The sequence below is a fragment of the Oncorhynchus kisutch genome, linkage group LG24, assembly GCF_002021735.2.
Source record: "Oncorhynchus kisutch isolate 150728-3 linkage group LG24, Okis_V2, whole genome shotgun sequence".
NCBI classification, from domain to species: domain Eukaryota; kingdom Metazoa; phylum Chordata; class Actinopteri; order Salmoniformes; family Salmonidae; genus Oncorhynchus; species Oncorhynchus kisutch.
Genome location: NC_034197.2, coordinates 11,716,114 through 11,741,427, shown reverse-complemented (window position 1 = coordinate 11,741,427; position 25,314 = coordinate 11,716,114). Strand labels below are relative to the sequence as shown.

Genomic DNA, 25,314 nt, shown 5'->3' with positions numbered 1-25,314 from the left:
GGGTATGGTTACACACCCAAGTAAACAACCTGGTCTCAAAGCATTTCGTATTATTCTGTACGTAAATCAAGACACTCCATTTAGTATGATATGATATGGTATGTAATAATTTGTGGATGCCCATCACCCATTTCGTGTGATATATCACAAATTTAAATTAGTATTATATCTTATGAATTTGCATAACTTGTTATATGTTACAAATTTGGTTAGGTGAAGGGTTAGCTGAAAATGGTTAGGGTTAGTGGAAGGGTTAACTAACATGGTAAATAGTTGTAAAGTAGCTAAAAAGTTGTAAGTAGTTCCTAATTAGCTAAAATTGTCCTTGATGAGATTTGAACCTGCGAAGGTTGCTAGACGTTTGCGTTAGACATCCACCCTGATCAAACACCGTTTTTGCGTTAAGTAACCACAATGGTGTAGTAAAAATACGTAAGTAGTACTACTTAAGTAGTTTTTTGGGGTATTTGTACTTTACTATTTCTATTTTTGACAACTTTTACTTCACCACATTCCTAAAAAAACCAAAAACGTTTTACTCCATACATTTTCCCTGACACCCAAAAGTACTCGTAACATTTTGAATGCTTAGAAGGACAGGAAAATGGTCCAATTCAAACACTTATCAAGAGAACATCCCTGGCCATTCCTACTACCTCTGATCTGGCAAACTAACTAAACACAAATGCTTCATTTGTAAATTAGGAAGAATAATAGTCTGGGGCTGTTTTTTATGGTTTGGGCTAGGCCCCTTAGTTCCAGTGAAGAGAAATATCAACGCTACAGACATTCTACATGATTCTGTGCTTCCAACTTTGTGGCAACAGTTTGGAAAAGGACCCTTCCTGTTTCAGCATGACAATACATCTGTACACAAAGCGAGTTACATACAGAAATGGTGTGTAAAGATCGGTGTGGAAGAACTTGATTGGCCTGCACAGAGCCCTGACATCAACCCCATCTAACACCTTTGGGATGAATTGGAATGCCGACTGCAAGCCAGGCATAATCGTGCAACATCAGTGCCCGACTTCACTAATGCTCTTGTGGCTGAAAGAAAGACAGTCCCTGCAGCAATATTCCAACATTTAATGGAAAGTCTTCCCAGGAGAGTGGAGGCTGTTATAGCAGCAAAGGGGGGACCAACTCCATTTTAATGCCCATAATTTTGGAATGAGATGTTTGACAAGCAGGTGTCCACATACTTTTGATGTGGTGGGTCATGTTTCGGAGGACGCATGACTCGACCTTCACTTCTGCTGAGGCCGTTGGGGAACGGCACCGATGAGACAAGATCGCAATTGGATATCATGAAATTGGAGAGAAAAGTGGGAAAAATACAGAAAAATGTGGTACTTTTGATACTCAAGTATATTCAAATTGGAGAATTTGTATTTTTCAAACACCAAAATTGGCCTGCTGGGGAACCCTGTACTATGGAAATGACCTTGATAATAGCATTTTCAGGAGTTAAATGCAACAACAACAACAAAAAATATATACAAAATATATCTATTAATAAGGTTTTTCATCACTGTTATTTGTTTACAAGCATGATAGCTGTACTTTTAGTTCATGTTTTACTCAGCTTGTTGGCCATTAGCCTATCGAGTTCAAAGCATGTGTATGCATCAAACTGGTATTTACGACTTCATAACTTGTAAATTCTCACCTCCCACTTGGTCACAAATAATAAACTTGCGGGAAAATGGAAAGATTTGTACACAAAGTAATCCCCTGAGATGCATGAGTTAGGTTTCATGGGAATGTGTCCATCAGTGTTAAAGAGTTTGTAATTGTGCTTAAACACAAAGGTTCAAATTGGTCGGAAATATATCTTATACCGTAACATATGCTTTCAAAAGGCTTTTACCCCTCACAGTTTTCTTTCAGCACTGAAATAGTTAAACGGAGGGGGCGCAGTGAGTGGGTTGGGTTTGGTTGGAATGAAGTTGGACATGTGCTACAAATGTTTGTTTTTTTCCTTCTCAAATTAGCCAGGGAGCGTACAATGTCATAGCAGCAAGACCATACTAACTCTAAAAGAAACATTTTTTAGTCATAGAAAACGAGCAGACATAAAGCAAGAATGGGTGATGTCAGTGAAGAATCGTTGCTGGATTATTTCTACTCAACCGGAGGGAAAGTAAAAAATGCTGATTTAATGAAAATATACAGGCCTTTCATTGGTCATAACGACATGCAGCTGCGTGGTAAGTAGCAGTACATTGTATCGGAAATGTGGGATTTCAAAAATGATTTCAACGAAACTGCAACAGTTGCTCTCATCAACTGCTTCGTGATGGATGACTTGACGCGATATCACCGTTTCTCGTCTCGTGCGACATCTGTCACGTATGTAGCTGTCACAATAACATAATCTGTGTGGTCCAGACACGTCATATGATCATACATAATTAATTCCTTTATAACAATTCTATTCCATGAATAGTTTCCCCTCAAACCCATTTGTTTATCATTGTTCCCAATTCCCGGTCGGGTAGCCGAAACTAAACATCTGCTTTACATTAAAGGGCCTTTAAACAGAACATTTACACCAGGAATTCTGTCACTTCCTTTCCTGAGACCAGTTATAGCTGCTTGAATTCTCTGGTGCCTGCTACTCAAGTCTTGCCTGAGACCCAGACCACAACAACCAACCATTTTCACCATTGGACTTTGGTGTTCTGTTGTGGTATGACAACAATGATTCACACTGAAAAATGATGGTGATTATGGTGCTGCCGTTTAATTAATACCACTCAGCCCCTGAGTCATGAACACAACTCGGCATTATCCTGAAACCTGAGACCGTTATAGTTTTATTGACAGCTAATATTTTCTCCAATGTCCTCCCTCAATTTGAGACTGATACCTGAAATTACAATATTGTTACGTTTGACCAATCACTTGCAATGCAATCCACCAGGGCATTATCCCGGCTTGGTTCTGGATAAAATAACGAGGCCCTAACATGTTTTGACAGGCGCTAGATGAATGATTATCCAATGTGACCTTGTATTTACAGTTGTCCAGATGCTATCTCAGTGGTACAGTTGTTGACCGAGGTTTCCAAATAAAGCAGCGTTGATATTGTGCTATCTGACATGGCTGGAGTGTCCAATTATGAAAATGATTTCCAGCACATAGTTCCAGTACTTAGTCATTTATAACAACACGTGTGTTCCCATTTTTTAAATGGGTACGATTGCACGATAATAGTGTTTTAATCATAATGCAATCATTTAGGCCACAGACACCACCAGCGCAACTAGATCGCTAATGAGGTGCTCTTTTTATTACGATTGAATAAAGTGGGGATATAGTGGGGAATTTCCCCATAATGTGGGGAAGTGATAGCTAACATTGCTGTGCCTGTCCAGTTGCTATGGCTATCTGTCTACCTTTTTAGCTAATGAATTACTGAACATGTAAACTGTCACCCCTGTACTAGTAAACCAGGAATTATTTTGTTGATGAGATGTAAGTGGCCACTTCCTCTGGATTTCCTGTTTTTGTGGACGTGAAGTTGTGAGCTATGCAACTGTCTCATTCAAAATGTTCTTTCCACTCCCTGCTGCTGTCAGGAAAAAGGAAAGAGCTCAATTGTTTGGGCCTATATTCTTACATACCTAAACATTCTTTCAAACACAGGGCTTCAGCCATTAGTATTGTCTTGTTGAACTAAGATGGCCTATGTTAAGTGGTCTGGCCGGCTGGGGTAATAGATACATTCTCAGAAACAGCAGCCTATACAACCTGACGTCTGTCAGCATCAGGTCTGAATATCGTTTCACAAACCCAGTTGTATCTTTCAGAGAGGAAGTTAAACAGTAAACTATTATAATAGCCATCAATTTGCAGTTTGTTTGGGTTCCCATAGGAAAGCTTTAATACTGCAGAAATAGACAGATAGGTTGGGGGTGGGCTTTTTGGAGATGTGGGAGTAGAGTTGTTTGTATCTCTGCCTGCCTCATGTTGGCAGAGAGAGCCGTAGTTTCCTCTTCGTCCCTTTTCCCAGTCAGTGACTTTTTTCTGAGATGATTGTTTTGCAACTCGAGCTGTGTTTGGCCTGCAGAGGAATGAAGAATAAAAGCCCCTCCCTCTTGGAGCCCCTGTCGTGCTCCCCAAATTGCAACCTATTTCTTATAAAGTGCACTACTTTTGACCAGAGCCCTGGTCAAAAATAGTGCCCTAAATTGGGAGTAGGGTGCCATTTGGGACACAAACCTGGCCTCTGCAAGAAGGGGAAAGATGATGAAGTAACAGGGGGGGCAGATCAACCACGATCAGCCACAAGTCTTCACAGGCCACACAATAATCTCAAATAGCCATCATGCGTTCTTCAGACTCAATAGGTCTACGTCTTGGAATGCTAGTGATTCAACAGCCTGATTTAGAGAGGCTTGTCAACTAGAAAGATCTAGGGTCTCCCAAATGGTGCAGCGGTCTAAAGGCACTGCATCGTAGTTCTAGAGTAATCACTACAGACCAGGGTTTGATACCAAGTCGCTGACTTCGGTCACCGGCTGTGAAGGCTGGCTTCCGAGTTAAGTGAGCAGTGTGTCAAGAAGCAGTGTGGCCTGGCAGGGTTGCTCTCGACCTTCGCCTCTCCCGAGTCCGTACGGGAGAGTTGCAGCGATGGGACAAGGCTGTAACTACCAATTGGATATCCTGAAATTGTGGAGAAAAAGTGGTAAAAAATAAATTAAATAAAATACAAATTTTTTTTTTTTTTTTTTTTTATCATAAAAAATAGATTTAATCAATTGTAACACTTAATCCCATTAGAGTTAATTCCATAAGAACACTATTATTACATTATTACACTGTTAGACCAAATTATATTTCTTATCCTCATCATCCATTTTCTTTCTCTAACCGCCTCAGAGAATGAAAGTCTGGGGTTTTGGGAGAAAACAAAAAGTTATATCACTTTTTTGGAACTTGATATGCCAAACTCTAGAGATCCTATTCAATTACTAGAGGGGATATGTTATATAAACCCCAAAGTTCCAGAATGGGGTGAAAATGGCAGCCATCTTGGCCAGAGAGAAATCCAAAACCAGTCTAATTGGAATGAATTGCAGCAGAGGCATAGGTGATGCATTTCCTGCTTTTACCTGTGCAAAAATAAAAGTAAGGCATGTGATGTATCAGAAATTGTGTTACTGTTATTATTATGGTCAACCTAAAATCTTGTAATATAATAAAAATACAGTTTATACAGGTTTTTATGCACATCTATGTATAAATAGCCTCTAAAACATATGTAAATAGACCATAAATGTCTCATATTATTTCTTTCTTGGAAAGCTGTGAGTGCTATTATATGATACAATATCAGTACTTGTTGCATTTACAACGTGTCTAAATCATCAACTGATTTGAGCCAGTGAATATATGGCTGTGGATTGACTGTATTGGAACCATTCCTCTAAAACTAGTAGGCTAGCTAACACATATACATTGCAGATACATTATTCACGTTGATTTTGACTAACTCCCTGACCAACATGGCTGACATTTGGACCCTCATAAGAAGGTTCATGCCCTTTCTAGTATTCTAATTCCTAATTCTATGATGCCAAAATTTTTCATTTTCCCCAGACAAATATAGAGAGGAGTTCAAACGGATCATCGACATGATTGCTGTTGTGAAATCAGAGAATGTAAGTGAAGTAAGTGAACTTTCGACCATTTGTAGAAAGTGTGCTGTGATAAGTGTGCATAGTTCTTTAATGTTCCACACTCAAATTGAATTGCCTTCCCACTATCTTTACTCAGCCATGGTAGTTAATTTGTTACAAAAAAAAGGATTTTCTTTTCTGTGTCTGTTTACTATGTAGTTTGCTATTCATCAATAGGATTAGGGCCCCCGCCCTGTGTTATTGGTTGTAGGCCTACACAAGGTTATTACCATTCAGTTACATAATAATTAGAAAGGGCAACTTACAAATACATCTCAAACCGTTTTAATTATTTCCACAATAAAATATATCTTCGTTTTTAAGAAATTCCACTCTGCATAATGACTTTACGTTTAGATCAAAGTTAAACTCTCCTATACAGTAATCCTATACCCTCTTCCTCATCACCTGCCTGCCTTCTGTCCCGATTAGAGTGAGAAGTACCTGATTCTGAAGAAGAGGTACAGGCAGCAGGAGCAGGGCAGTGAGACAGAGCCTGGGACAGACAGACAGGCCAGTCCTGCGGCCAGCACTGCCAGGCCCTCGGCATCAGTCCAGCGAGATGTGTCGGGGGTCTCGTCTCTCCACACCCAGGGGGAACCAGACCTCCAGCCTGACCCGGCCAAGAGGGCAGAGGCGAGGAAGCCTCCACAGGTGATGTGGTGTGGAGGAAGCCCCAGCATTACCTTCAAAGAGGCACCCAAGCAGGAGCACACGCAGGAGGTGAGCTTCAACCATGAACAGTTTTGATGTTTTTTGTTTCCCACAAAAAAGAGGGATGAGATGCATTGATAGGTATGCTAGAAAGCTGAGAAGAACTCACACAAAGAGCATGGCATTAGAGCGGAAGAAGCATGGATTGAAAGCAAGACTTTGATACTATTATCCTTCTTACCAATTTCCAATCTGTCATTTTATGGACTTCAAAAAGTTAATTCTGTATTGTCTCATTTTTTAAAATATATATTTTTTTATACAAATGGCTTGTGCCAGTTACCATATATTTTACTCAAAGGGTGCAGCTGTTAATTTAACAACCTCATTCTGGTTGTCTTTCCCATTTGGTTTGAGTTGTGGAATTCGTATTGCATTTCCTAAACAAATGTTAGGGTTAATTGCACAATGATATTTTACCAAAGTAAAAGTCCAGCTGTTCAGTTTACACAATCTAGCAGAAGGGATTTTACTTAGGCTGCGTTTAGACAGGCAGCCTAATTCTGTTATTGTTTTCACTAATTGGTATTTTGGCCAATCAGGTCAGTTCTGAAAAAGACCAATTAGTGGAAAAGAGGTCAGAATTGGGCTTCCTGTCTAAACGCAGCCTTAGTGTGTCTACAAGCATCACTTAAAGAGAATATATTCTAAGCCAATAGTGTCAGTGTCCACATAAATATGTGCAAACAATATCTCTACTCACACAGGAAAAGGGCAACAGCGCAACACAAGTGGTTTTGGCATGAAGTGGACATATAGTATACTACCTAGAACTTTGTCAGAATTACAGTAAGCAGGTGTAAAACAAGAAAGCTCTTATTAAATGTAGCATGGAGAGATGGCCTCTGTTGAATAGCAAAGGTAGGTGACAGGTGGGAATGAGGACCAATGGTTGTAGAAAAACAGTACTTGGATTTATTGCAGGAAATTTGGCTCCTCATGAAAACATTGTCATAGCAACATTCAGGATACAAAAAATGACAGATGGCGAGTCTAAAGCTCAGCCCCTCAGTACGGTTCCTACTGCATTTTAAGACTGTGCTTAGATGTTAAACAGCATAACTACGGATTACTCTTTTTTTCGTGATAAACAGAGCCTAACTCTACCCCTTACTAGGAGAATCAACCAGTACAGCTAACATCAACTGCCTATACATACAGGCCACCACAAACAAACTGCTATGGAGCACGTTGTAAAATGGTGTTCAACCCTGAGCTGAGAGAAAAGGACAGCCTTTCTACCTTTGCTCCTAAACCCCACCCATAATGATTAACCAATGAGAATGTACATTTAATTAGTTGAACTTTACTTTGTTAATTAGACCAGGCGATACTATGGAAAACATGAAGTTAATTGCATATTTAGTCAAGTGGACATTGGTTTAAAATACAGAGCTTGCATCAAATGGAACAGGATTAGAGCTACTACTCAGAGAGACTGAAAGTATGGGTGAGTTGCACGCTAATTATCTTAAATTGCCATACCTGGCTTAAACCTGAGCAATCAACTCTGTAGCAAGCAATTAACGTAAGGCACACCTATGCATGGCAATGGATTGGTGCCGTGAATCCCAAATCACCCCCTCGCCTCCACCAACTGGCTCTGTTGTCATGTGTTGTTGATGATGTCAACTCCGACGGTGACTTCCGTCGAGTGGCGACGGGATCAATAAACCCATTAACTTCAGGACACACTTGTGACTTTGAATGATGCAATTTATGTTCCACATTTTAATAATTAAACAAATTGAAATGAACAAAGATATAATCCTCTTAGATTTCAGTGTTGTGATGCAAAAATCCTAGCTAAATGCTTGGCGCATAGAATTAAAAAAGTATTGTCAGATATTATTCATCCTAATCACACAGGTTTTTTTTTACGTGGACGATACATTGGAGATGATATAAAACAAGTACTGGAAACAAAAGAATACTATGAAATATCGGGGACACCAGGCCTGGTTTTCATAGCTGATTTTGAAAAGGCTTTTGATAAAGTACGACTGGAGTTTATATTTAAATGCCTAAAATATTTCAATTTTGGGGAATCTCTTGTAAAATTGATTAAAGTTATGTATAGTGACCCTAGGTGAAAAATAGTACATAATTGCTACATCTCCGAAAGTTTTAAACTGTCTAGAGGAGTGAAACATGGTTGTCCATCGAAATGTTAACCTTTAAAATTGGATCCAACAATAATATTAAGGGATTAGAAATCCATGTCTTAAAAACAAAGGTGTCATTGTACGCTGATGATTCATGTTTTCTTTTAAAACCACAATTAGAATCTCTCCACGGCCTCATAGAGGATCTAGATACTTTTGCTAACCTCTCTGGATTATAACCAAATTATGATAAATGTCCTACATTGGATCACTAAAAAATTCAAATTTTACATAGTTTTACATAGTCTGACAAATTCTACATAGTCTGACAATAGTCTGACAGGTGGAGATGTGGATATACTCGGTATACATATCCCAAAAGAAAGAAATTATCTCACTCAATACATTTTTATAGGAAGTTAGCAAAAATAGATAAGATCTTGCTACCATGGAAAGGAAAATACCTGTCTATTTGTGGAAAAATCACCCTGATTAACTCTTTAGTCATATCACAGTTTACCTAGTTGCTTATGGTTTTGCCTACACCTAGTGACCTGCTTTCTAAATTATATGAACAAAAAATATTCCATTTGATTTGGAATGGCAAGCCAGACTAAATTTAAAGGGCCTATTTATTTAATATATAAATCCGAATATAAATTCGGGGGGCAGAAATGATTACATATTAAAGCATTAGACCTTTCACTAAAGGCATCAGTCATACAAAAGTTATACTTAAATCCAAACTGGTTCTCTAGTAAATTGGTAGGAATGTCTCATCCTATATTCAAGAAGGGCCTTTTCCCCTTTATTCAGATTACAACTGCTCACTTTCGGTTGTTTGAAAAGGAAATAATCTCCAAAATATCATTATTTTTTAAACAAGCCTTACAAAGTTGGTTACAATTCCAGTTTAATCCACTTGAAAAGACAGAACAAATAATAAAACAAGTGTTGTGGTTAAACTCAAATATACTAATTTTTATTTTTTTAACGTATTTTTCGATGAAAAAAAAAAAAAAGGTATAATTTTAGTGAATGGCACATGGTTTATGAATTGAAATGTAAAACAACGCCGGATTCAAAACTTCAAATTTTTCAATTTAAATTACTATACACATTTATTGCAACCAATAGAATGTAGCCCCCATATTTATAACAATCTTACCAGCTCTGCAGATTTTGCTGTGAGGAGGCAGTCATTAGGTCATTTGTTTTGGTACTGTCCATATGTAGCTCATTTTTGGTCACAGGTCCAGGAATGGCTGAAGAATTGCAACATTTGCCTAGAACTAACACTGTAGATAACAATACTGGGTGATTTGAAAAGCCATAGTCAATCAATCAATAATATAATAATTATTTTAGATAAAATGTTTCTTTAATTTATAATCTGTAGAAGCTATGAGAATGGAAAGGTTCAGTACTTTTGTGAAACATCAAAGCACTGTTGAAAAATAATGGCAAATAGAAATCCAAAATGGATGGTGTTAAGAGATAGATGGGAGGGGTTGAATGGAGCTGAAGGATGGGACTAATAACAAGAAATCCAATGTAAGACATAAAATTGGTCAAATGTATATAGGCTCAGAAATTTTGTGAAATAGCACAGTTACAAATAGAAATCAAACTGGGGGGACATCAGAAATAGAGGAAGGACTAAAAACAAACAAAATATAACTATTGTGAAATAGATTGTGTCTGTAAAATGCAACCACACTGCACACTACCCTAACCCATCTGGACAAGAGGAAGACCTAAGTGAGAATGTTGTTCATCGACTACAGCTCAGCATTTAACAACATAGTACCCTCCAGACCCTGGGTCTTGACCCCGCCCTGTGCAACTGGGTACTGGACTTCCTGACGGGCCGCCCCCAGGTGGTGAGGGTAGGTAACAACATCTCCACCCCGCTGATCCTCAACACTGGGGCCCCACAAGGGTGCGTTCTGAGCCATATCCTGTATTCCCTGTTCACCTACGACTGCGTGGCCATGCACGCCTCCAACTCAATCATCAAGTTTGCGGACGACACCACAGTGGTAGGCTTGGTTACCAACAACGACGAGACTGCCTACAGGGAGGAGGTGAGGGCCCTCGGAGTGTGGTGTCAGGAAAATAACCTCACACTCAATGTCAACAAAACAAAGGCGATGATCTTGGACTTCAGGAAACAGCAGAGGGAGCACCCCCCTATCCACATCGACGGGACAGTAGTGGAGGCTGAAGAAATTTGGCTTTTCACCAAAAACACTCACAAACTTTTACAGATGCACAATCGAGAGCATCCTGTCAGGCCGTATCACCGACTAGTACGGCAACTGCTCCGCCCACAACCTTAAGGCTCTCCAGAGGGTAGTGAGGTCTGCCCAACGCATCACCGGGGGCAAACTACCTGCCCTCCAGGACACCTACACCACCCGATGTCACAGGAAGGCCATAAAGATCATCAAGGACAACAACCACCCGAGCCACTGCCTGTTCACCCCGCTATCATCCAGAAGGCGAGGTCAGTACAGGTGCATCAAAGCAGGGACCGAGAGACTGAAAAACAGCTTCTATCTCAAGGCCATCAGACTGTTAAACAGCCACCACTAACATTGAGTGGCTGGTGCCAACACACTGACTCAAATCCAGCCACTTTAATAATGGGAAATTGATGTACAAAATGTATCACTAGCCACTTTAAACAATGCCACTTAATATAATGTTTACATACCCTACATTACTCATCTCATATGTATATACTGTACTCAATACCATCTACTGCATCTAGCCTATGCCGTTCTGTACCATCACTCATTCATCTATCTTTATGTACATATTGTTCATTCCTTTACATTCCTTTATAAGGTAGTTGTTGTGGAGTTTTTAGGTTAGATTACTCGTTGGTTATTACTGCATTGTCGGAACTAGAAGCTCAAGCATTTCGCTACACTCACATTAACATCTGCTAACCATGTGTATGTGACAAATAAAATTTGATTTTGATGATTTAAAATGTGTATAATACGTTTAAACTGAAGGTAGAAGCCTAAGTGTTATTATTTATTAGTTATTATTTATTAGTTTATTCGTTTACTGGGGGAAGGGTGGTAAGGTTTGCAATGAATAATAAAGGTATATTCTTAAAGTGTGTATGTACGTGTATGTATATGCATATATATATATTTACCAAAAAAAGATATGGGGGATTGGAAATGATGCAGACAATTACATTGATGGAAGCAACAATCTTTCCGCAATATTAAGCTGATCCACCCCAAAAAAAAAGATGTAATCCTCCGTAACAGTTAAACATTTAATTTGGAAGGTATTTCCTTTGTTAAATGTGTCAAGCCTTGTAATCAGAGGAACATATGCACTGGCATATAATTAGGCACGCCTCGCCATTATTTTGTATTCAATTGCGAAACTCCAAACATATTGCGTTTTGTGGTGCGATAGCACTTGGCTGTGGAGCCTTCAACCTTGCCGGCTTGGATGGTCTAATTAGCTCCTACACATTCAATAATTTTCACTCACTCAGCTTTGGGACACTTGTGCATATGGCAGTGCGTGTGAAGGTGCGAATGGAAGGGGAAGGGGGTGATTTGGGATTTAGCCGTGCACTTTATCTTAACCACACGTATATACTTTTACACTTTTTAAATTACATTAAGACCTTTTTTTAAATGGTGTTGAGGCCAGACTAAGGCTGTCTCATCACAGTTTCATTCTGTATGTTGTCTCTGTGCCTCCAGGACCAGCACACCGAGAGGACCCCCTCACCGTCCATTTCAGAGAAAACCCTAGCGCACAGTAACGGAGAGGATGAGCTAGACAGGGACTCAGGGTCAAAGGTGAGAGGCTAGTGACAGCAGGAGTAAATCTCAAAAGTATTTTCCTTAATTCCTTGTGTCCTCTCTCCTCGCCTTATCTTCTGAACAAATCAGAGGGAAACACAGAGTGTTGGAGAAGTTCTAAGGAGAAGATGTCATCCAATGCTCTTCTCACTTCCCTCTCAAAATGCCAAAACGGAGGCGAGGAGAGCAGGTCCTGGAGCCAGAGTACACAAGGAACAAGTAAAATACTTTTGAGATTAAACTTTCCCCTAATGTTACTTTGTCACATTTCACCGTGTTGGACATTTACAGGCCTTTGGCTCTGCCTCCCTAGTAATACTTATTATTTACTTTCTCTCTCTAAACAAAATAGTGAGTCATAGCAGGAACTGTTGCTGCAAAATTCCACCAGATGGCAGTAGCTAAATTATCTGGATTTAAAACAAACCATGGATGGGGCGAGCATTAGCATTTGAATGCTGTCCTTTGTTCTGTCATTATGTAAAGCAAGTTGCAACAATATGTTTGAACTCATTAGAAAAATAAGATTCAGATTTTTGCCCATTAAACAGATTAAGATTAATCTAGAAAGATATAGGTTTCCTTGATGGCCCTAAACCTACAAGAAGGAGGTGAGAGGGCCCTGGCGGAGGGGTGCCAGGTAAATAACCTCTCCCTCAACGTCAACAAAACGAAGGAGCTGATCGTGGAGTTCAGGAGGCAGCAGAGCGAGCACGCCCCTATCCACATCGACATGGAGAAGGTGAAAAGCTTCAAGTTCCTCGGCGTACATGTCACTGACAATCTGAAATGGTCCACCCACACAGACAGTGTTGTGAAAAAGGCGCAACAACGCCCTTATACCACCCACCACTGCGACCTGTATGTTCTAGTCGGATGGCCCTCGCTACATATTCGTCGCCAGTCCCACTGGTTCCAGGTCATCTACAAGTCCATGCTAGGTAAAGCTCCGCCTTATCTCAGTTCACTGGTCACGATGGCAACACCCACCCGTAGCACGCGTTCCAGCAGGTGTATCTCACTGATCATCCCTAAAGCCAACACCTCATTTGGCCGCATTTCCTTCCAGTTCTCTGCTGCCTTTGACTGGTACAAATTGCAAAAATCGTTGAAGTTGGAGACTTTTATCTCCCTCACCGACTTTAAACATCTGCTATCTGAGCAGCTAACCGATCGCTGCAGCTGTACATATTACATCGGAAAATATCCCACCCAATTTACCTACCTCATCCCCATACTGTTTTTATTGAATTTACTTTTCTGCTCTTTTGCACACCAGTATCTCTACCTGCACATGACCATTTGATCATTTATCACTCCAGTGTTAATCTGCTAAATTGTAATTATTCGCCTACCTCCTCATGCCTTTTGCACACAATGTATATAGACTCTTTTCTTTTCTTCTGTGCTACTGACTTGTTTATTGTTTACTCCATGTGTAACTTTGTGTTGTTGTCTGTTCACACTGCTACGCTTTATCTTGGCCAGGTCGCAGTTGTAAATGAGAACTTGTTCTCAACTAGCCTACCTGGTTAAATAAAGGTGAATTTAAAATAAAAAACATCTTGGAAAAGCATTGAAAAGTTTATCGGCAGATTTAACTTCACATTGTGGTTAAATTATCAGTGATCATGCAAATGTCTAATATAGGCTAAATGTCGAAGTTAGGCTATTATTTTATTGCTGGTGGCATGATGATTGGTGTTTGGCTGCCAATTATCAAATACAATGATTTTGCTCTTCTCCATATCTCATCATATAACCTGTTCACCTTATCAGCAAACTCTTGTCTAAAGAGCATGGGCCAATGACAGATTGGGCAAGATTAGTTATTTATCGCAACTTTTTTTGTGACAAAACCATCAGGAGAGTTGAAAATGCGATGGAAACTCATTTACTTTTATTTGGTACATGGGAACTTTAACCGCAAAAGTCATTTTTATGTGCACTATGTCATCACACACAGCCTTTTATCAGCAACAGGACAGTTTGATGGAAACACCTGCCATGACAAAAAGTAGTCTTTTTTTTCTCGTTTTTATGCAGTTTTGACAATGTTCACATTCAAATCTGTCGCCAATTGGATGGAAACTTAGGAACACAAACTATCTTGTTGAATGGGATGTAACTAGCTCTCTACAACTACATAGATCGCAATAACGTAAAAGGGCCTCCTGAATCTCACCACCTCTCTTATGTGACAACATTAGAATGTGGGAGTTGTATAAAAAAATCATTGATGCTGTGGAAAGAACCAGTTGTCAGCAAATATTCCCTTGTCTAAAAAAAAAGCTGTTTCACTGTGGCTGGTTGAACTTCCTGTTGTATCTCTGCCTGTGCTACTCTCATTTGCTCTTGAAGCGCTTGGGAAGCTGAAGTATCACTCTGTTCTAAACTGTGTTCTCAACCCTGGTTCTAAACCTCAAGACAAAGAGAATGGAATTACATGACAGAGAGGAGGAAAGTGCTGAGAGATTCACTTGACAAAATGAAACTCAACTATAGAAAAAAAATTCTGCCCAACAATATTTTTCTTACCCTGTCTTTTTTATTTCCAGCAGAGAAAGTGGACATGTGCCAGTGGATAAATAGGCCTCCACTTTTCGTGTTATACAAGGCATGTATGACAGCACCATGAAAGACTTTGGTGTTTTTACATCATGTCCCTGTATGATCTCAGAACAATTAGCAATCAAGTGGTTGACAAAACAAAACATATAGAAAATTGCCATTTTCTCCCCACATTAATCAGCCAGAATGACACTTTTGTGCATTCAGAGAAATGTGTGCTTTAATTTCGGGGTATTTCTGACCACGTTTAAAACAAAGGGGAACACAGATGGTGGAATGGTTTCTGACCAATGTATTTTTTTATTTAACCTTTTATTTAACTAGGAAAGTTGGTTAAGAACAAGTTCTTATTTACATTGACAGCCTACCCTGTCTGACGCTGGGCCAATTGTGCGCCGCCCTATGGGACTCCCAATCACGGCCGGATGTGATAAAGCCTGGATTCGAACTAGGGACTGTAGTGACACCTCTTGCGCAGAGCTGCAGTGCCTTAGACACGTTGCACCACTCAGGAGACAGACATGTCTATTGGTTAACAGTGGAGTTCACAGTTATTATTACATTGACCCCTTGGTGTGAAAAGCTCACTTTGCCTCCATCCTACCTATCTGTCTGACACTTGTTGGATCACTTCGTCCCTTTTGATGTCTGAGGTGATAAACATACAAACATTGTGATTGATTGATTTGTGTGTGTGTGTGTGTGTGTGGGTGTGTCTATTAAGGCTTTAGGACATTCATTCTTCATTCCTATGTGGAACAACATAAGGCCTTGGTTGGGAGAGATGTCCCTGCTGCTTCAGCTTGGTGGATCAATAATACTCATATAATTTGTCTTATTGTCTGTCTCTTTCAGTCTGAGTCGGAAGAGGAGTGTATGGGCAGAATGCGCTCCACCCCAGTGGCTGTGAGTTTCCACATTTATATATGCTAACAGTCAAATGTTTGGACACACCTACTCATTCAAGGGTTTTTCTATATTTGTACTATTTGCTGCATAGTAGAATAATAGTGAAGACATCACAACTATGAAATAACACATATGGAATCATGTAGTAACCAAAAAAGTGTTAAACAAATAAAAAATATATTTGCGATTCTTCAAAGTAGCCTCCCTTTGCCTTGATGACCGCTTTGCACACCCTTGACATTCTCTCAACCAGTTTCATGAGGTAGTCACCTGGAATGCATTTCAATTATCAGGTGTGCCTTGTTAATTTGTGGAATTTATTTTCTTCTTAATTCGTTTGAGCCAAGCAGTTGTGTTGTAACACTGTAGGGTGGGTATACAGAAGATAGCCCTATTTGATAAAAGACCAAGTCCATATTATGGCAAGAACTCCTCAAATAGGCAAAGAGAAACGACAGTCCATCATTACTTTAAACTTGAAGGTCAGTCAATCCGGAAAATTTCAAGAACGTTTCTTCAAGTGCAGTCACAAAAACCACCAAGCACTATGATGAAACTGTCTCTCATGAGGACCGCCTTAGGAAAGGAAGACCCAGAGTTACCTCTGCAGCAGAGGTAAAAGTTAATTAGAATAACTGCACCTCAGAAATTTCTTCCCAAACAAATGCTTCACAAAGTTCAAGTAACAGACACCTCAACATCAACTGTTCAGAGGAGACTGCGTGAATCAGGCCTTCATGGTCGAATTTCAATAAGAAGAACAGACTTGGTGAACCCCATCTCTGCATGTGTTGTTCCCACTGTGAAGCATGGAGGAGGAGGTGTGATGGATTTTGGGGTGCTTTGCTGGTGACACTGTCTGTGATTTATTTAGAATTCAAGGCACACTTAACCAGCATGGCTACCACAGCATTCTGCAGCGATACGCCATCCCATCTGGTTTGCGCTTAGTGGGACTATCATTTGTTTTAAATGGGACAATGACCCAACACACGCCCAGGCTGTGTAAGGGCTATTTGGCCAAGAAGGAGAGTGATGGAGTGCTGCATCAGATGACCTGGCCGCCACAATCACCCGACTTCAACCCAATTGAGATGGTTTGATTTGTTTAACACTTTTGTTTGGTTACTACATGATTCCATATGTGTTATTTCATAGTTTTGATGTCTTCATTATTATTTACAATGTAGAAAATAGTAAAAATAAAGAAAAACCCTTGAATGAGTAGGTGTGTTCAAACCTTTGATTTGGTACTGTACATATTAGACATGAATATTCATAATACTGTACATACTAGACGTGTGCTTCATGGACACTATCCATTTGCTTAGCTCATCCAATCCCTACAGCTGGACCCCGTGGAGAAGGAATGGATCTACTCTGCTACTTGTGGCAGTCTCTCTGACCTCTCCCAGCTGCTAAAACAGGAGCCCTCCTTGGCCAACAAGAAGGTAACCTCTACCCATCCACCTCTGCCCTTCACAAAGGCCAAGGTTTCCAAAACTACCTTGATGTGTCTGCATAACATTGCAGTATACTTGTGGATAAATGGGTAGCTTTGTTTTATTGGATGCAACCACTAAATGTAGTTTCTCTCCTTCCCTTTCCTTCATTTGACTAAACCAGGACTTTGTTTCAGTGAGTATACTTTCTCCACAACTTTAATTAGGAATATTTGTATTTACATTTCTATTATAATTGACTGATTTTGTGTTCTTTATTTTCTTTTTGGAATCTGCTATGACTGTCAGGGGGTAAGTGAATTAAATATTGATATGCCCTACTTTATATCTTGTTCATCTCAATTCTTGACAATCATTTTCTAGATTTCTAGAAAGTTGATCATATTCTGAAATGATACCTATTGTTTTATGAAACCTATAAAAATGCATTTCAAATAGTCGACATTCCATTGTTATTTTTCCGTTAGTTGTATTCTAAAAACCCTGTGATGTACACACATCAAGATCATGCATTTCAAAGGCGCCGCTTTCAAAAGGATTATGGAAGATAGCTTTTTAGCTCCTGGATCCCCCCCCCCCTCCCCCCTGACAACCCAAATCCCTTTATTGGTCTCCCTGTGCGCTCAAGAGATTTGGGTTCATGTTTGTTGTCCCTCCCCTGTGTTGGGGTTCTCACACTGTCCTGTGTCAGACCACCTTCTAAGACCTATCCCTAAGCCCCTGCCATCAGCATCCCCACCCAGACAAGATACCAGGGTCGCCATTGAAGTGCAGGGAGATGGGAGCGGGGATTAGAGAGAGACTCTTAATGCACCACAAAGACTTCAACCACTTAAAGATAATCTGAAAGTTATAGAGCAGGCTGGGATTAATTGAAGAACAGTGTTGGCCATGTCCCCGGGAAGGAGCTAAATCTCCCTCGGGCGGCTTTGATGCCCCCACCTTCACCCTTCGGCGGTGAAGTCACTCTTACCTAGGGCCTGAAGTTGAGGTCTGGGTACCGTTTGTAGACTAGTTCTGTCCCCATCAGACAAAGTTTAGACCACTCATAAACTTTGACCTTCCCAATAGCAGATAGATTGTGTAGCTACACTCTCCTCTTCAACTGTCATTGACAGGGAATGGCTAATTCAAAGACCCACATATGTTCACCCCATCTAACATAGCCTATGCCTTCCTGATCTCTGTCCTTTTCGTCCTCTACACATGACATGTGCTCCCCTCTTCTGCCGTGCTGGACTGTGACGTACTTCCTCTGACCCTGCAGTTTGTAAGTAAATCATTCTCCCATCACTCCTCAGTGGTCTTACTATGAACAGGAAAGTGTCACAGGCCATAGGTCATTTTGTCCAATGTTTCCTCTTGATCAACCCTTGTCCCTTTGGACACTACTAACTCCCATGTTGGGTGCATGACACCCACCCACCCACACACACACACACACTGAGTGTGTCATCAGTCAGGCAGGAACACGGGAGGTGGCCCCAGTGGGCTGGGACAGGAACGAGAGGCACGAGGAGGGGATAACGCCACATCCTGTCCCATCTCGTCCATCACTCCCGCTCACTAGGAGACCCGCCAAGCTGCCACTCAAACGGCCCAGCCGACCAATCCGTCTTCGGCGTTTGACAGGGCGGGCAACAGATATGGAGATACTCAGAGCCAGACTTCATCTATCACAATCTGTGTCCCAGACTGGTTTTGGATATCTAGAGGTGCACCCCCCCCCCCCCCCCCCCCCTCCCCAACTGCTCTCAGTCCTAATATCGAGGTTGTGATATAGTTCACCAAGTTCCTGATGTAGTAGCGTGTAATTCAGGAGATGAAGAAATGCCATTTAAGGCCTTGAACAAGCACAAGGATGTTCATAGTTGGTGAGCTCAAGCTGCCTAACCAACTCTAGTAAAGGAATACCTTTACTAGTCTTGATTGACATAGGTAACCTACTTCTCATCATTGTTCTGCTCTCCCTGTTCCATGTCTGGAGTCAGACTGAGAAACATAGACATTGTGGTTCAGAGGCTGACATTTGCAGCCAAGCTCTGCACACTCAAGAATAAGTTCCACGCAAACCACATACAACTTTCTGACATAGTGCCGCTGCTGTGATCAACTGTGTTACTCTTGTCAATGGGTCTCTGAGCACTTCAGGCTGTGTAATTAAGGGCGATTCAGCAGGTGAAATTGTGGGCAATTGTCTGCATGTTGTCTCTGAGCGTGTGTGTGTGTGTGTGTGTGTGTGTGTGTGTGTGTGTGTGTGTGTGTGTGTGTGTGTGTGTGCGCGCGCACAGGGGGCACACAGCGTGGTGGGGCCCTAGCCTTGTCTTTCTGATGGCTGAGTGCTGACAGTGGGGCGATTCCTGGGTGGGTCTCCCTCGCTCCCCTCTGAGGGTCACACCAACATCATCAATCTTCCTCCCTGTGACAGGCGGCTGCCCCCCCCCCCCCCCCCCTGGTGTGGGCACAGTGCAGTGTTGTTTTGTAATTAGGCTCTGTTAGATGGCAGGAAACCATCCCTTCGTCCCTCCCTCTACCTCTCCCTCCATCTCTCCACTCCTCCTGTGCACAGCTGGCCCACCGCTTCAGCCAGCCTATCAGAACTCTCATCTGATCCACACTGTTGAAACCACTTGGTAGAGGAGTAATGATGGTATGCCAATTACTATCTACTGACTAACCACTACTGGGAATGTATCTGTGTATATGTCAATACAATACAAGCGCTTCGCTACACCCGCAATAACATCTGCTAAACATGTGTATGCAACCAATACAATTTGATTTGTGTGTACATCAATACAATGATCTGTGTGCATGTCAATTCAATACAAGTCTCTGTGTATATGTCAATACAATACAAGTATCTTTGTATACATAAATAGGGCAACTCCTGTGTCGGTGTTGCAGTAAAGTGCTTTTGTTCTGTATAGGGAAATAGTTTGGTTCAAACGGCTGTATTTTGTGAATGGCTCACATTTCCCTCTCCTTGTTCTGGACACAGACAGCTCTTCACTGGGCAGCCAAACACGGCAAGGAGGACATGGCTACCATGATGGTTAACGCAGGAGCTGATGTGAACACTAAATCTGTGAGTTTGCTCTTGTTTTTTTGTGAATATGGGCTGTATTGTGTTCTGCATTGTAATTTCTTATGCTATTGGAATGGAATGCTATAAAATATTGTCGAACCGTAGTAATAACATTACTACTGTTTTTTAAATTTTCTTTCAGCATGTGAGTACCTCCTCTTTCAGTACAGTATATCATACGCAGGAAGTGATCAGTGTTTGTATATTTGGAGACCGGCCAGGCAGATTTGTTACCAAGGTAATGAGCCTATGGGTTGCGGCCAGGTTAGTTATCTTGTTTTCTGTGGTGTTGGTGATATAATGTTGCATCGTAATGGTTCCTGTGAAGATCCAGCTGTGCACATTCAATACAGCAGTCAAAACACACACACACACACACACACACACACACACACACACACACACACACACACACACACACACACACACACACACAGTTTTGTATAACTAACCTTGTGGGGATACATAATTCAAAATCCTATTTTCCCTACACCCTAACTCTAACCCTTACCCTAACCTTAACCCTAAACCTAACCATAGCTCCTAACCCTAAACCGAATTCTAATTCTAACCTTAACCCCCTACAAATAGCATTTTACCTTGTGGGGACAAACAGAATGTCCCTAGTCAGTCAAATATTTGTTCGTTTACTATTCTTAAAACACGCCCACAAAGTGTCTACTAATAAATCATGTCAATTGTGTAAATGTATTACCGTGCCAAACTCACAACTATGGCAATTTTCTGAGAATAACTAGCCAATTATGTATGTGGTCATTATGTTGTGTTGCCATAACCTCTGGTAATTTGTATATTCTCTCCTTTCATGTTTTCATTGGCTGTGTTGGGGCCATGGGAAACTCTAGGGGGTAGGTCTTAAAACGCCTTGTACATTTGTCCAGGGTTAAACCTTGAACTCTGCACACAGTGGATGTCAGAGGTTATGTTCAAATAGTTGTATTGGACAGCCTGTTTTGTTCATGAAAAAAAAAATGGTTATACAATTAGCATTATACCCCTATGTCTTTGGTGGGGAATACATTTGCATAATTTTCCACTTTTTATTTTGCAGGGCTATACACCCCTGCATATTGCAGCATTGCATGGCCATCGACACATTTTGGAGCTGCTCATTGGAAAATATGGTAAATGACAGGGAATGTTAACCCACATGCTTTTTTACATTTTGGGGTGTGGAATCAGTGCAACAGGTAATCTATTATCTTTCTGCCATTGATTGCCTTTTTCCAGCTACATGTTTTCTATTAGTCATTGTTTGACATGCTCTTCCTTTCCTCTCAGGTGCGAAGAAGAATCTGCGGGACTACAGCGGCCATCTTGCCTGCCAGTACCTGAACATCACGGAGCCTACAGAGGATGACCGAGCAGCTCCAGAGGAGACACGTGAGTGTCTCTGACTATTTTGTTTTTGACTCTCTGACATCTCTGAAATGTTGTCTAAACGCAAGAAATGAACAAAGACCACAATATTTCCCTCCCCGGTCTGATACAGAATAACATTGTCATAACAATGCTTGTGGCTTTGTTACTAAGATCAAAACAGAGCCCAAAAAAGGTCATCCTTACCGTTAGGTTTCAGCCTTACATAGAATGTATTACCGTTAGGTTTCAGCCTTACATAGAATGTATTACCGTTTCAGCCTTACATAGAATGTATTACCGTTTCAGCCTTACGTAGAATGTATTACCGTTTCAGCCTTACATAGAATGTATTACCGTTTCAGCCTTACATAGAATGTATTACCGTTTCAGCCTTACATAGAATGTATTACCGTTTCAGCCTTACATAGAATGTGTTACCGTTTCAGCCTTACATAGAATGTATTACCGTTTCAGCCTTACATAGAATGTATTACCGTTTCAGCCTTACATAGAATGTATTACCGTTTCAGCCTTACATAGAATGTATTACCGTTTCAGCCTTACATAGAATGTATTACCGTTTCAGCCTTACATAGAATGTATTACCGTTTCAGCCTTACATAGAATGTATTACCGTTTCAGCCTTACATAGAATGTATTACCGTTTCAGCCTTACATAGAATGTATTACCGTTTCAGCCTTACATAGAATGTATTACCATTTCAGCCTTACATAGAATGTATTATATGGTGGTCTGTATTTTGTTCAGAATTCCCTGAGTTCCAGGCCAGAGACCACAGTAGGAACAGGAAGTTGGTCTCGTTGTTCCAGTCCAAGAAGAAGTGGGGCTCAGCGGAGGAGCTAGCCCCTGTAAAGGAGAGGGTGGCACTAGCACCCCATCAACTCATGGTCCCCGCCTTCAGACCCAGGAAATTCTCACGCTAAGGAAGAAGCTAGCCAAATGCCCCGCATTCAATGGCATCACAGAAATGACATCACAAAAACATGTTCAGTCACTGTGTGTTTATTTGAATTGTAATGTATGCTTTTATAGTATTTATTCTGTATGCTTTTATGTTGTAGGGAGCTGTAACTATCGAGTTGTTTAGTTTGTTGTTTACTGCCTTGATTGTATTGTAGCAATCTCCCAAAATGATTTGATTATCATTTAATTCCATTTTAAAAGTTGAATTTGATTCTAGTGAGACAAAATCTGACATTACATACGGCGCTATTTTGCATGCTGCATTTGTTTTCTTGCTCTTTCAATTTAGTGTGTATTTGAATCTCACTTGCCTTTTTTCCTCACACCGTGTTTAGTGAAGACCGTGCCCAAATGTGTAGTTTCCAAGCCGATCTGACGTTCCAGATTTGAAGTGCCACGTTTACATGTTGATGATCGCACTATTACATTGTCAGTTGGTTGATTTGTCATAAGGGACACTATTTTCTATTGGTTCACTATTGTATTTCTCATTGTATTTCTATTGAAGGACAAAACGAGGGACGATATTTTTTTATTGTTTCACCCTCTGTATTCCATGTTGTATTCTATTTGTATTTCACATTGTATTCTATTGAAAGACAAAACAATACCATAGTACTGGCATAGAATAGTCAGTTCATAATTAAGTGTCTTATTCAATTGGGAAACAAGTTAGTTGATGTGCCATGGCTTTGCATCATGTTTTTCCTCAGGTTGTTTGTATTGCCTCAATTTGAACCTGCCTCTTCAAGCTTGTTTTGTTTTGCACATGATTTATATCTGAGATATTTTGATATTAAAGTGCTATGCTGTGCTTCTAATTTTGTGTTCACTTTTGAATCTTTATGAGAGTCACAGTAGGTGGAGTTCTACCAAGTTAAACTTGGTTAAATGGGCACTTCATATCAGCTGTTGGATCACAGGAGGTTGGTGGTGCCTTAATTGGGGAGGACGGGCTCGTGGTAATGGCTGAAGCGGAATCAGTGCAATGGTATCAAACACATGGTTTCCATGTGTGCTTTGATGCCATTCCATTGGCTCTGTCACGGCCATGAATATGAGCTGTCCTCCCTCTCAGCAGCCTCCTGTGGTTGGGATGGTCTTAAGATTTAGTCGATGGATAATAATATCAAGATTTTTCTTTATACACGGGTATACTAACAAGATTACATTTCATTAAATCCTCAGCTTTGGACCCCGTAGTTCAGCTCTCACATTATGACTCCCCAACAACAAGAAACGAAACTTGTGAGAACGCTATTTCTTTCTTCTTCTTTTCACGGTGATATCCTCACTTCTTTTCTAAGCCTCCTTTGATCTACATCAACCTCCTCACTTTGCAGGCTACAGATGGAGTAAATATGTGTCGCGGTTACTCTCCATACGGCTTTAGCCCTTAACTCCAGATTAGCTGAAAAGGGCAGCAGCACTTGCTTTTGGATATCAGAAGACATGGGGGAACAGAGGCAAGTGTTTTTGTGCTTCATTTTTTGAAGAGGGGGAGGCTATTGGAGTGTGGGATAAGAGGGGGGTTCCTGTAATAGATACTTATTTTACTGCCCTCAAGCTCTCAAACAAAGTCCCCCTCTGAAGAGATTATAACCCAGGGAGGGCACATTAACTCTAATCCCATGCTTTGAGGCCTAGCTCCCCAATACTAACCCCCTGTCCCACTGTCTAGATCCCCCACCCCCGCCCCCTCACTGCTGGAGGGGCTACCTTGTATCTGGCCCATGTGTGAGGAGAGCCCGTGGCTACACATTAGGGGGGTTGGGATGGGGGGGGGGGGGGGGGGGGGGGGGGGGTAGGTAGTGTTTCAATAGCACGCTGGTTCTAATGAAAAGCATTGAGGGGTGCATACTGCTGTGTAACTGATTCCTCTCTCTGAGGAGATTAGGAGACACATTGTTGGTTTGGTTGCTCATTTCCATGAGGGCACTGCCTCCCACCAGCGCCTGCTTTTCATTGTTATAAGGGTTGAAACACAGAGAACCAGTGCCCCCGGCGTCCTTGTAGCCTTTGTTTTACAAATGGGCCGAAATGTAGATGTCACGTCACAGATGCCCCACAAGCTCATTAGATGCTGGCTGTGAACTTGTTTGTTACATTTTAGGAGTTGCTTTCTTCCCCTACCTCCATTCATAACTCTTTAACAAAACAAGAATACGTACATGGCACCACGAGTAGCAGTGGAATTATTTTCCGCAGTGTGCATTAGCAATACGTTTAATCCCTCTCCTATTGTGGATGGTTATTTTCCAGTAATAATAATTGGAAACCTTGCAGCATGTAGAAAAAAAGTACTCCCATGTCACATGTTCCGCTGTAGCTACTGTAATATAGTAGTAGATACTATATGTCTGTCTGTGGGAGTTCACTATAACCAATTTTTCTATAATATGTCATTCAGTGTCTTCAGTGCTATTTCTGACTTCAATGAATGAATTATGTACTCTCCTGGGCAGCAGGGCATGTTGACTTGCAGATGTGTGTTGGGGGCCACCTGGACCAACATACCATGCTGAGTCCCCCTGTCACTGAGGAGGAGAGGCAGGGCGTTG

At 41.0% G+C, this 25,314-nt stretch overlaps 1 protein-coding gene across 1 annotated transcript; it reads left to right on the top strand.

The window, feature by feature from the left end:
• Positions 1–1,910: 1,910 nt before the first annotated feature.
• LOC109869857 (ankyrin repeat domain-containing protein SOWAHB) lies at positions 1,911–23,574 on the top strand. The gene is made up of 12 exons (XM_031804124.1): positions 1,911–2,213; positions 5,611–5,672; positions 6,123–6,413; positions 12,253–12,351; positions 15,781–15,831; positions 17,184–17,285; positions 17,461–17,472; positions 18,565–18,567; positions 20,299–20,385; positions 21,458–21,530; positions 21,688–21,789; positions 22,538–23,574. The coding sequence occupies exons 1-12, from the start codon at positions 2,090–2,092 to the stop codon at positions 22,711–22,713; spliced, it is 1,182 nt and encodes a 393-aa protein (XP_031659984.1). The 5' UTR covers positions 1,911–2,089; the 3' UTR covers positions 22,714–23,574.
• The last annotated feature ends 1,740 nt before the right edge of the window (positions 23,575–25,314 follow it).

What these genes read in the sequence shown, in the direction of transcription:
- LOC109869857 (XM_031804124.1), top strand. Translation starts at nt 2,090, where the DNA reads ATGGGTGATGTCAGTGAAGAATCGTTGCTGGATTATTTCTACTCAACC. An exon ending in TAACGACATGCAGCTGCGTG is followed by an intron (nt 2,214 to 5,610) that starts GTAAGTAGCAGT and finishes CATTTTCCCCAG; the next exon opens with ACAAATATAGAGAGGAGTTC. An exon ending in CTGATGTGAACACTAAATCT is followed by an intron (nt 20,386 to 21,457) that starts GTGAGTTTGCTC and finishes TTTATTTTGCAG; the next exon opens with GGCTATACACCCCTGCATAT.